This window comes from Acomys russatus, chromosome 17, assembly GCF_903995435.1.
Source record: "Acomys russatus chromosome 17, mAcoRus1.1, whole genome shotgun sequence".
Lineage (NCBI taxonomy): Eukaryota > Metazoa > Chordata > Mammalia > Rodentia > Muridae > Acomys > Acomys russatus.
The window spans coordinates 30,291,417-30,304,000 of record NC_067153.1 but is presented as its reverse complement, the minus strand read 5'-3'; the positions used below and the strand labels follow the sequence as shown (position 1 = coordinate 30,304,000).

The 12,584-nt window shown below is 43.3% G+C and overlaps 1 protein-coding gene across 1 annotated transcript in view; it reads right to left on the bottom strand.

The window, feature by feature from the left end:
- Positions 1-12,584, bottom strand: part of Ext1 (exostosin glycosyltransferase 1) — a 280,002-nt gene that overhangs the window by 38,599 nt on the left and 228,819 nt on the right. Inside the window, exon 2 of the mRNA XM_051159690.1 lies at positions 814-907. Coding sequence (XP_051015647.1) covers positions 814-907 — 94 coding nt within the window. The remainder of the gene's footprint in view (positions 1-813; positions 908-12,584) is intronic.

Below are 12,584 nucleotides of genomic sequence, written 5' to 3'. Positions count from 1 at the left end.
TATCCAAACCAGAGAGCAATTTGCTCCCTGACACATCCATGAAGCTGACAGCAAGAAGGCTAGTGAGTGGTGAGATGCTTCCCAGAGCACACAGCACCCAAGGAATGTTCTGCTGGAGAAGAAGCCGTTCAGCCTGAGGATGCGGCAGGACCTAAAGTTAGCACAACAGGGTGAAGATGCTATGGACCATTCCTCAAGTAGACAGACTCAGACAAAACGCACATTATTGAGGAGGACAGGAAGGCAGGCTGAGTGAGGTAGAGAGCACATTTCTCCATGCCATTCAAGAGGGCTGGCTGCAGCAGCAGGAGAAGGGATTTCTGCAGTAGGGTTGAACAACAGAGACTCCCACACAGGCTTCCGAGCTGCCTCTTGAATTGCAGAGCTTTAGAACACTGGGGCAAGTCAGCAGCATCACTATTAAAGGGTTTAGAAGAACTAATAGGAGACCAGGATGAGGACTCAATCAACACCTTTGCTTTGGGGGAAATAACAGCAATACCCCATTGCTGGTGTTCCTGGGATTGGCTTTCGGGGGAGGGGGAGAGCAGAGGCTCCTCTCCAAACTCAGGAGCTAGATTGGCAATTAGATCTGCCCATCTGCACACCTGCCCTCTGTCCGTGGCTGGACCTCTGATGAGTCCAGGCAGGAGTCAATCTTGCTCCCAACGCTCGCTCTTCAAAGCCATTTCAGATTTTCTTGGGAAACTGTTTAGGTCCTCAGCAAAAGCCATGCTGAGTGGGAGATGAAGGGAGCCAGTCTGGCTTCAATTGCCAACCCCATGCAGAAAAGTTTGACTCATAGCCTCTTACCTGCAAAGCCTCCAGGAATCTGAAGGACCCAAGCCTGCGACCACGAGGAACCAGGCAGAAAGTGGCATTGTGCAGCATTTCCCGATAGTCGTATCTACAACAACAAAAGGCATGATCAGCAAGCAAAAAACCCAGGAGGACAACTGGATGGCTGAGGATTGCGGAGTGTATGTAAGTGTCTGTGTGTGGGGTGCACATCAATTTACCCTGAGTAACTTGCGGAAGGGCTACTCTCAGTTTTCCATTTAGGGGAAAACAGACAAGGACAATCATGCTGTATAAAGCGACAAGGCTCTCTTTTACAAACAGTTTACAAAAGGGCAGGTCTAATGATTCTCATAATAATTTGTCTTGCCTAGCCTCTGTTCCCCAAAGCAGATTGGGAGTGGGGGAGCAAGGTTTCCTAATGGAGCCCTGGCTAGCCCAGATCTTGCTGTGCAAAGCAGGATGGCCTCAAACTTAGAGAGATGCACCCACTCCTGCCTCCTATGTGTGTTAAAGACATGTACTGCCCAGATTTTTTGGGGGGGGGGCCTTGGTGAAATAATTTGCTGCCATACAGTGAAGAAGCACCCCTGACACCTCTGCGTCTCCCATAATGCCACACCACTCAGCAACCCAAAATGTCCTTGTTCCTCACACCAAGCTATTAAAAGAGACTTTGGAAACCTCCATCGTAAGCGCAAGCGAGCATTTGTTTTCTCTTCAAACTGGAGTTTCTACATTTAACCAAGAACATTCAGTGACTGCTGACAGAAAGTGCTACCTACAAGCACGGCTGCTTCGACTTATGCCACAAAGACTGGGGTGGGAGTGCAGAGGACATGGGGGTGGGTAGAAGAAAGCTTCCACATAGGGAGAGAGAGCGAGAGAGCGAGAGAGCGAGAGAGCGAGAGAGAGAGAGAGCGAGAGAGAGAGAGAGAGAGAGAGAGAGAGAGAGAGAGAGAGAGAAGAGGCGATTATTCTTTTTACACAAATGTCACTTATGGCAGTATACTGTGTTTTGTGGGGGTGGAGGGGCACTGCAGACAAATTATAACATGCCTGTCACCTGTCTCTTATTGTCAGTGGTCTAGGACCAACAAAAAGCACTTAATTGTCAGAGGCTCCCACTGTAAAAGTGATTAACACCAAATACATTCCTAGGCATGCACTTTCTACTTCATTAAGAGGCTGTGAAAACTCAGGTAGCGAGTCCTATAAGGGCTCTGAATCGTACAGCCAAGATGAAATCTCTCTCATTTTTCAAGCCCTTCCCAATGCCGAGCAGACAGGTGTGACTCCGACAGCAGCATATGTCACCGGCATTTTCTAACTCTAATAGTCTAATTTAACCATAGCCTAGAGGCACTGGATTCTTCCCTCTTCTTTTTTTGGGGAGGGGGGGATATTGATATATACATTCATATTTTTAAAGTCCACATCTATTTTTATATTCTCATATAAACTAGGCATATGGGAGTAAGCCAATTTTCAATTATAAACCCGTCATTAAGAGGAGACATCATGCAAAGGACCATTTGCTTAAACAAGCATGTACAACTAATTTGCACAAGAAAAGGTCACTGTGAATAGATTAAGATTATCTCCATTGAGAGCAAAATAAAAAGCCCTTGCTGCATTAATTAAGCTGCAAAACAGACTTCAAAGTGGAAAGGATTTTTAAGAAGGATCAAATTTAGCCAAATAAAAATATTAAATTACGATGGTAATGACTTCTCTCTTTTTCACCAAACACAGAAAAATAATTGACAAGTTATCCTCAAGTTCAAATGTTGATAGTGTCTGAATTTTACCTAATAGGCAGAGAAGAGGGGCAGAAGATACAGACACAAATTCCTGTGTGAAACTTAAACTGATTTTATTTTATTTTTAATATAGAAAGGTCGAATAGACTTCAGACTACTGCAAGGTTTAACAGATACCCAGAATAGAAACCCCCGAGGGACCAGCGCGGAGTCCTACAACCTCATCGTTAGGCTGCTAAAAATGTAAAAATCTTATTAGTGTCCTGGATTGTAACAAGTTTCAAAGTTTCCACTTGCAGAATTTACTTTGTAGAAGAGGAGAAGAAGGGCGGAAAGCTCCTGGGAAGAAGTCAAGTGACAGCTCCACTAGGGTGCTGACTTCTAAATGGCTGCACAGGGGCCATAGTTGCTGACATAGCAACTGAAGGCACATGAGTGAGGCTCGAAGCTGTTCAGATAATGAGATGTGGGACGAGCCCCTGAGCCACTTAGTTCGCTTGACACAGGTGCTTTGGAGGCATCAGTTTCCTTGTCTGGAAAAAAAAAGAGCCAGTTGGACTTCATGTCTCCAGTCAGCTTCAACATTTTTGTTATTCTTCATGTTTTTTTTTTTTTTAATGTACAAAGGAAAAATGTCTGTTGAGACTATTCTACCACTGGGAGGGTTTTTCCATAATCTTTCTAAGTGTATGCACGGATCAATATATAACTGCTCATATGCACACAGTGTATGTTAGATGAGTACGTTCATACAGAAAAAGATGTACAGAACATACATACATAACTTACAACAACAGTGTGGCTTAAATGAAAACGTTCCTCCATAAGCCCATATATGTGAACGCGTGGCCCTAAGTTGGTAGAAGTCTTTTGGGAAGAATTAGGAGGTATGGCCTTGTTGGAGGATGTGTGTCACATGGGGTGGGCTTTGAGGTTTCCAAAGTTTCAGACGAGGCCCCTCACCCACTTCCTCCCCACCCACTGCCTCTGCTTACTCCTTGTGGATCAGATGTAAGTCCTCAGCTACTGCTCAACGCCTTGCGTGGCTGCTGCCATGTTCAACGCCACCATGACAGCCATGGGCTGGCTAACCCTATCAAATGGAAGCAAGCCTCTATGGCATCGTCTCACAGCAATAGAAGGTTAATTGAGACAGATGCTTTCCACTCTAACTTTTACGCATGCTCAGCGACTAAGGAGTTGATGAAATACTGAGGTGTTTCAAGTGAAGAGGTAACGATGCCCTTTAATTGGACCAGTTACTGGTCTCAACTGTGGCACATCCTGTTTTGCTATCTTTTAACTCAGTCTACTTTGATATTCCTTTACTTAATTAACCTGTTCATTTATCCATCTCTTCTTTAAGGAAACACTTCTCACGATGTTGTCACATTCAGACAGACACTCTCCAGAGGTAGCTGCATCATCTACTCAAGAATTAACTGACAATTGATAAAATGTAAAATCTCAAGCCAGGCAGTGGTATCACATGACTTTAATCCCAGCACCGGGGACCTCCATAAATTCAAGGCCAGCCTGGTCTACAGAACTAGTTCCAGAAGAGCCAAAGCTACACAGAGCTATCCTGTCTCAAAAAACAAAAATAAAATATAAAAATAACATTGCCTCTTAAAGGCATTCCCATTACCAGAGAAAACCATCACCATCACTCCAGACCTTGTGGAATTCTTCCCCCAAATAAACATTTTACTAGCAAATTTCTTTTTCTAAGTTTGACTCAAACTTTTTTTTGAAATACTGCCAAAGGCATAAACGAGAGAGAGAGAGAGAGAGAGAGAGAGAGAGAGAGAGAGAGAGAGAGAGAGAGAAGAAGAAGAAGAAGAAGAAGAAGAAGAAGAAGAAGAAGAAGAAGAAGAAGAAGAAGAAGAAGAAAGGAGAGGAGAGGAGAGGAGAGAAGAGAAAAGAAGAGAAGAGAGATGTCCATCTGAGAAAATCTGCCCAGACTTAGATGACTAGCATTTGTTCCATGGCCTGCGCGTTTACACCTGTTTCCACCTCTGCCTATGAGAACTTAACCCTGGGAGCCATCCCCAGCTCCAGCTCCTACCTAGAAGAGAAAGTGAAAACCCACAGAAGCAGAATAAACACTTTCAAACTATACATCTGCTAAAGTATGTTTGTCTGGAGGAGTGGCTCTCAACCTTCCTAATTTTGTAATCCTTTAATTCAGTTCCTCATGTTGTGGTGACACACACACACACACACACACACACACACACACACACACACACACACACACACACACACACACACACACCGCCACCATAAAATTATTTCATTGCTACTTCAAAACTGTAGTTTTGCTACTGTTATAAGCCGTAATGTAAATATCTGATATGTAACCCTCAAAGGGTTTTCGACCCATGGATTGAGAACTTCTGGTCTGGCATAGGTAAAGAACTCTTCTGACTCAACAATAGGAGAATTCAATGTAAACATGGGCTAACAATTTGAGCTGATTTTTTTTCCCCCCCAAAGAAAATGAAGAACCAGGAAGACCACAGGAAGATACTGAATATCATTAGTCATTGGAGAAATGGAAATCAAATCAAAACACAACAGGGCACCACTTGCTACCTGCTAGGACACTGCATTATTTAAGAGGACAGATGAGAACATGCACTGATTAAGATGTGGAAAACACAAACTCATGCATGGCGCAGAAAAAAGAAATGGTGAGGCTGCATGGGGGACAATCCGGCAGTTCCTTCTCAAACTAAAAATGGACTTTTCATATGACCCAGCACTTGTACTTGGGCATTTATCCCAGAGAAATGAAGACTCATTTTTACATGGAAAAAAAACTGTCCACAAATGTGGACAGCAGTTTTAACTGTAAAAGCCCAAAAGTAGAAAGCACCCAGCTATCCTTCAAAGCATGAGTGAGGCATGACTGTATATAGACCTCCTAGATCACTTATTGGAAAATGAATAAAACAAGATGAAGTAAAATAAAATAAAATGCATCAACCTACTAAAGCACAAAAGAATCAACATGTTAAAGCTGAGTCCAAAGGCATTCTCTAAAGAGTACGTACACACTGCATTGCACCGTTTTCATAACACTTGTTATCACATCACACATACAGCACAGTGCCTAACTACAGGGCTGGGGAACTGAGGAGTGGCTACTGTTCGCTAGAGGAGGGGGAGACGCACAAGCCGACTTGATATGTCAGGTGGGAAGACAGTCTTCTAGAACAATTCTCCTGATTAAGTCAGGAGATGTAGAACATGTTATAATCACACATAACTTAAAAGACAAACACACTAAACCGTGGAGTGGGAAGGAGACCTGACAATTGCATTGAGAGACTTTGCAGCTTTAATTGATAAGCAGGTTTGTACCCCTCTGTAGATGGGCATCACAGGCCTCACTCCAAAGGAAAAACATAGGAGGTAGAAAGGTCTTCCTAAGGGGCTTCAGAGAAAATGTCCAAAAAAACGAACATGACCCTGAATTTAACCCAGAAGCCAGTACCACTCAAGAGCTAGAGTCATTGTCTTGCTCAAGTTGTACTGCACAATGTCTGGATATACCTCATTTCAGATGAGCTATCTAAATGCCATTTGAAGTCTTCCTTAGTACATAGGATGTCTTGGTGCTAGTAGTGACTCAGTGCAACTGGGCAAGGAGGATGGGGTGGTACCCACTATTTCACCAACACTTCTCCCAGCCACTGGCATCACCTGCATCACCTGAGAACTGCACAGATCCCAAGATTCCCCAGGCCTACTGAATCAAGAACTCTGGGGAGAGAGCTCCGAGTTCACTGTGATGTGCACCACACTTTGACCAGCATGGACCTGCTAGTTAAAAACTTGGTAATTAAGAGCTCAGCAGTCAAGTGGCCAAACCTAGGTTCACAGTCTAGGCTTGCTATCAACAAATGGGATGATCTTAGGAAATGTTAATTGGCCTAAGCTCACTTCCCTGGTTCATCCAAAGGGGCCAATCCTTCTACCATGCTGATCAAGTGATACATTTCAACGAAAGCACAGCACCTTATAAGCACTTCCGCAAAAGCTAGCTATAATCACCACAGCTGACGAGATACAGCAGATTATCGGAAACATGGGCAGTTGTGAATGAGGGAATCTGGGTTAAAGCATTTGGAATTTGAGGGAGGTGGCTGGGATTAGGCTGAAAAAGAGATTAAATAAATAAACAGGGAAAAGAATGTGGAATTTGGATCTCCTGTTGAAACCCCCTCCATGCAAATCTCTTAGCTTCCGTAAGTTTCAAAGCAGCAAAGCGCAAGTGGAACTATGTATGTGCATTATAATCCCTAGAGCAGCAAGCAACTGCAAGTCATTACGGTAAATCGTATCAGAAGGAATGGAATAAACATTTAAAAAAACCTAGCCACAATTTAAAAAAATGAAAATGAAAACAGATTTGCAAAGACAGCCAAGAGACAAATGTGGAGCAGACCCTTTAAAGGAAAAATGAAAACAGAAGCTACACATTGCAACACAGCAGCAGAGTAGAGTTAGAAGCCTTTCGTCCTCATCAAAAGCTGTACGAGGAAGGATGCCACTAGTGTGGCTTGCAGTCTTCCTGGGGTTTCCAGAGAGCCTCTGTCCCAAGCACATCTGCCAAATGATCCTGATTTTTGCTAGCTACAGAGGAACAGGAAGAAGCCAGCAACCAGCCTCTAATCTCCAGCCTCACATAATTCCAGTCTGCCCGAAGTGTTAGTTTGTCTCAAGTATTTATTTAAGAACTGAGTGAACATCTACAGCTGATCTGCTCTTGCCAGCCCCAATCCTTATAAGTAATTACAGGTTTGAGTCACATCTGTTATGAAAAGAATCAAGGAAAATACTTGGGACAACTGAAGTTCCACAGATCACTCTGGAATGAGGTAAATAAAATGCAGATCTGTGCAACAACTGCAATCTCTTTCTCTCCCGCCCTCCCTCCCCTCCTCCCTCCTCCCCTCTTCCTTTTCTTCCTTCTCCTCTTCCTCTTCCTTCTCCTCCATCCATTCAGCAAATGTCAGGAGGATGCCTTCCACATGTTAGGTACCACATAAGAAGGTCCTTGTCCAGTGGGAAAAAGACTAAAGTTGTCGGATAATTACAAGTCAGTGGTGTGCACAGGTGTTCATATAGAGGCATGGTACTGGGTTACACAGTAAAGATAAGGCATGGTAATCACTTCTCACATATATTAACAGATACAGCATGTATTACATATATCTTGTATTTCCAGAATGGTAGAAAACCATTATGGTGGTACACGCCTCTGATCCCAGCACTTGGGGAGGCAGAGATGGGTGGATCTCTACTTTTGAGTTCCAGGCCATCGAGGACTACATAGAGAAACCCTATCTCAAAACAACATCCTGGTTACTGCTCATTAAATGGACGCTCAGTGGCTAATATATAAAGACATGAATAAATACGATGACCGTTACGACAACAATTTTACTAATGATTAGCTTCACTATTAACCCTTTCCTGGGGGCAGGGCACAGTGCCACATAATCTATGCTCTCCATTTATTTCACTGTTATAACCACGAGGAAGCGGCTGCAACTATGTTTTAATTGTCCCCATTTCACAGATGAAGAAGCATAGGCGGAGGCTTTGTGGAGTCTGTAAGGAAGGCAGTGTTTGTAGTGTGTTCTATAGTCCCTCGGCGTTTTTCCTAGAAGGGAAGAGTAACACAGAAATAGCAAAGGTGAAGACAGAGATTTGTAACACATTGTGCCGGGTGACATTAATCTTGGGAAGCTTTCAGGAGGACACAGGTCTTGCTGCACCCGCTTTCATACTCTCAGTGCCAGATTTCAAAAACTATTCTTAGAGGAATGCAGTTCCCAGACACGTGAGTCTAAAGTCTCCGGTTAGGAATGGAGCATTTCTGACAGTGCTAAATGAAGGGTTACCTGGGTACACAGAGAAAGGGGAGACACCGGCAATAAAAGAACCAGCTGTAACAATGGCCTTGGGTGGATAAATGGTCCAGAAGAGATATATAGCAGGCCACTCAGCAAAGGGGAATATCAAGGTCATTATTTTACCATTAGCCTTTCCCTAGGTGCTGTGCCACAGGAGATGGCAAAGTGGACCAGGGCCAGAAAATGTGAGCTAAAGGCTACGAAGACTTGGGCAGGACACGCAGCATAGAGTATATGTTCTCAGGACAGCTTCTCCTCTGTTGACAGGAGGGAGGATGGCAGCGGCCCAGAAGTGAACCCTTAAGACTCCCTGACCTTTCTGCTTAATTTCCACTCCTGCTGCCTAGAGTAAGTTCCTATGAATGACTTGTCAAGTCCTGGACCCCATCTTGACTCTATCGCTCACTCTAAGTTTCTCAGTTTCACCCCTCCCTTCCTTGGGCTGCTGAAGGCAGGGCTTACGGTCTACTGTCTCTTGGCCCAGAGCCTACCTATCCATGGCTGGTATGCACCAGCTTGCATCATGTTGCATAGGGACTACAGAATAAAGAGGGAGAACAGCAAATGATGTCACTCTTCTTTGTGGCAAGCTCAACTTCAACCAATAATCATATATCCAACTCTTGATCGTACGAACCTTGTACAATTTCAATGGGACTCAGTTTACTATGAGAATGGAAAGAACAAAACAAAACAAAACAAAAGCCAATCTTTTTTGTTTTTTAAGAGATTTTTTTTTTTTTTATGTACATGATGCTCTCCCTGCATGTGTGCCTGCCTACCAGAAGAGGGCACCAGATCTCATTAAAGATGGTTGTGTGCCACCATGTGGTTGCTGGGAATTGAACTCAGGACCTTTGGAAGAGCAGGCAATGCTCTTAACCTCCGAGCCATATCTCCGGCCCCAAATGCCAATCTTTTATTCTTCTTGGTTTTCTTCTTGTACACATAAAACCCAATTTTCTCTTGTCTTTATTTCTAAAGGTCTGGCAACTTGTTAAAAAGTTACCTTCTCCTTGAACAGTGATGAGAATTGGAAATTTGTGCTTCACCAGGCCTGATAAATAGCATTATTTGAAAATCACGTTAAATGTATGCACAGCAGTGTTCTTGCTGAACACTCCCCTGTCTTCTCTCCATGCCTGAGCTAAGAAGAACAATTGTGGACCCTCCGGGTGGCTTCTTCAATGATAAACACTGACTTGGTCCAAAAGCAAAGGCTTTCCATGTAGAGAAGGAACAGGCTCACGCTAATGTTCTAAGTAGTACTCTTTTGTCATCTAAGAAAAGACCTCTTTTCCTTCATGGCCACCCCCTCGGCCCTTAGGTGAGGCAAATGGTTGGAATTTCTTGTGGGCTTTTCTCATAGCCTGGAAAGGCATGGATGGAGACAGAGGCTGTCTGATACACTGTGCTCTTTGTCGGTGCTTAAACCTTCTGTCTGATCCCTGCACTTAAGTGATTAAAAAATACCTTGTGAAATGGCCCTGGTTTTGATAACCATCCCATTTTCTCTCCCACTTTCACCGTGGCTTGGCTTCAATTTTTTGACTTAGAAACAACTCAGTCCCGGGCCTTTGACACTGACGGTACAAACAAAACCTTGGGAAGGCAGAAATGAATACGATCAGTGCTTAAGAAATCTGGGACACTCAAATTGTAAGATGTAAGTTTCACAAAAGGAGATGTCAACAGTATGGGGGTGTATAAGCATACAAATGCAAATGGGTGACCCTGTGACATAAAATATTTGTGCTATGGTGAAAAAAAAAAAACATTGTTACATAATGATTTGTCAGACCACCACTGTATGATAGCTGAGCTCTTAGGACCAGGTAGGTCTAGAAGTCTTGATTCTGTCATTTCCTTTGACAGAAACGCAACATTACACTAGGGGTGGGGTGGGATGGGGGATGACAGTCTATGGAGATGAGTCACCTCTCCTTCCTCCAGCTGGCTATACTTTCCATGATCCTCTGGAGAATCTCTTAAAGAGATGTATCATTCTAAAACAGAAGTGTGGAACAGGGAGAATTGATGCAACTAACTGAGGAAAGGTAGCCCAGATGATCCTGAGGATGTCTTTGTGCTCTGCCACTACTAGATGTTAAAGCTTGAACAGGCTCATATGTTCAACAAAAACAAAAAAAAAAAAAACACCAAAACCAACCAAACAAAAAACAAAATAAACAAACAAACAAAAAACAAAAACCAACCAAACCAAACCAACAACAACAACAACAAAAAACAAAAAACAAAACAAACAAAAACCAAACCAAACCAAACAAAAACAAACAAACAAAAAAAAAAAGCCAAAAAAACCAAAACCCCAAAAATAAATAAATAAATAAAGATAAAAAATTAAAAAAAAAAAAAAACAAAAAACAAACTAAAACCAAGTAGGGCTGGAGAGATGGCTTAGAGGTTAAGAGCACTATCTGCTCTTCCAGAGGTTCTGGAGTTCAATTCCCAGCAACCACATGGTGGCTCACAACCATTTGGAATGTGATCTGATGCCCTCTTCTGGCATGCAGATGTAATGCAGGCAGAATACTATATACATAATAAATAAATATATCTTTTTTTTAAAAAGGCAAGCAAACAAACTAACCCCTTGTTCTAGGTAGTAGTGCCACTTTTGTAAAACAGTGGAAACTTTGGAAGTGGGAGCCATATTGGAGGAGGTGGATCTCTGTAGGCATGTTTCAGAGGCTTACCCTGACTGCCTCTTGTCTCTCACTGCTTCCACAATGTAAGCAGATTCATGTTCTCCAAGTATTCCTGCTTCTCCATGAACCCAAATCAACGGGGCTAAAATTTGTAGACTGAAATCTCTAATAGCCTCAAGTATCAGAGTCAGGTTAAGATAAAAAATTCTTTCTTAGCTGGGCCTGGTGGAACACGCCTTTAATCCCAGTACTTGGGAGGCAGAGGCAGGTGGATCATTGTAAGTTCGGAACCAGCATGGTCTACAAAGGGAGTTCAGGACAGGCAAGGCTACACAGAGGAAAGCCTATCTCGTAAAACAAACAACAACAACAACAAAAATTCTTTCTTTGGGGCTAGAGAGTCGGCTCCATGCTCTGAGCACACGCAAACGGTGGCCCACAACTGTCTGTAACTTCGGTTCCAGGAGATCAGACCTCTTCAGAGCTACTCAGACCTCCACATGGTCCTGCACACACATGATTCATGTACACAGAGGTAGATGCACACACATATACAAGTAACAAATAGATATTTATATAGAGTATATTCTTTTAAAACACCCTTTGAAATCCTCTTTGTGGGTATTTGGTTGCAGCTGTGAAAAAAATAAACCATGTTGAAGACATGAGTACTGAGCAGCTCCTATATGCCAGGGAGTATTCTGAGCCCCAGGAAGCAATGATGCCAAGTGCCTACCGTAGAATTTGCCACTCTGCAGACATTCGAGTCTGCTCCCATCCTTTCCTCCTGTACCTCTCCAGGGCTATTCCTCCTTGGCATGAAACATGATCAGAGCAATAGGAGTTCATTCAACCTCTTGTTGGCTTTAAAACAAACCAAGCCCAAGCTTATCTCTTGAAAACATGATTTCTATCAAATAACCAAAGAACTCTTGTATATGTTATGCTCCGGGTAAACTTACTCCAATGGCTCCTCCAGCTACTAAGAACAATGTTCATATCCATTGAATACGGGGACCCATGGGAACTATCCTCTACCTCCGGCTTCAACACCCCCCTTTCTTGCTTACTGTCTATAGCCACAGTTTCTCAGAACAGCATACTTGCTCTCATTCTTACCCTTGCTGTGCGCTTAGCCTGGAAAGCTCTTCCAGGTTTCTCCCAAGATGCCCATCAGTGTGTGGACTCCTCAGAGAGGCGCTCCTAGACTGGCCTGTGTGCGGGCCTTCCCACTTACTGCCTTGCTTTAGCTCTGTCCTGGCATTGAAGGCTGTTTGAATGCAAGCACAAATTCTTTTGGCAGGCTCACTGTTCTTTCCTGCCCATACATAACATATACTGTGTAAGAGCAAGAACACACTTTTCCCCTCACTACGATTACCCTAGTGTTTAGTACATGTCTGGCCTAGAGTAATCTTTCATGA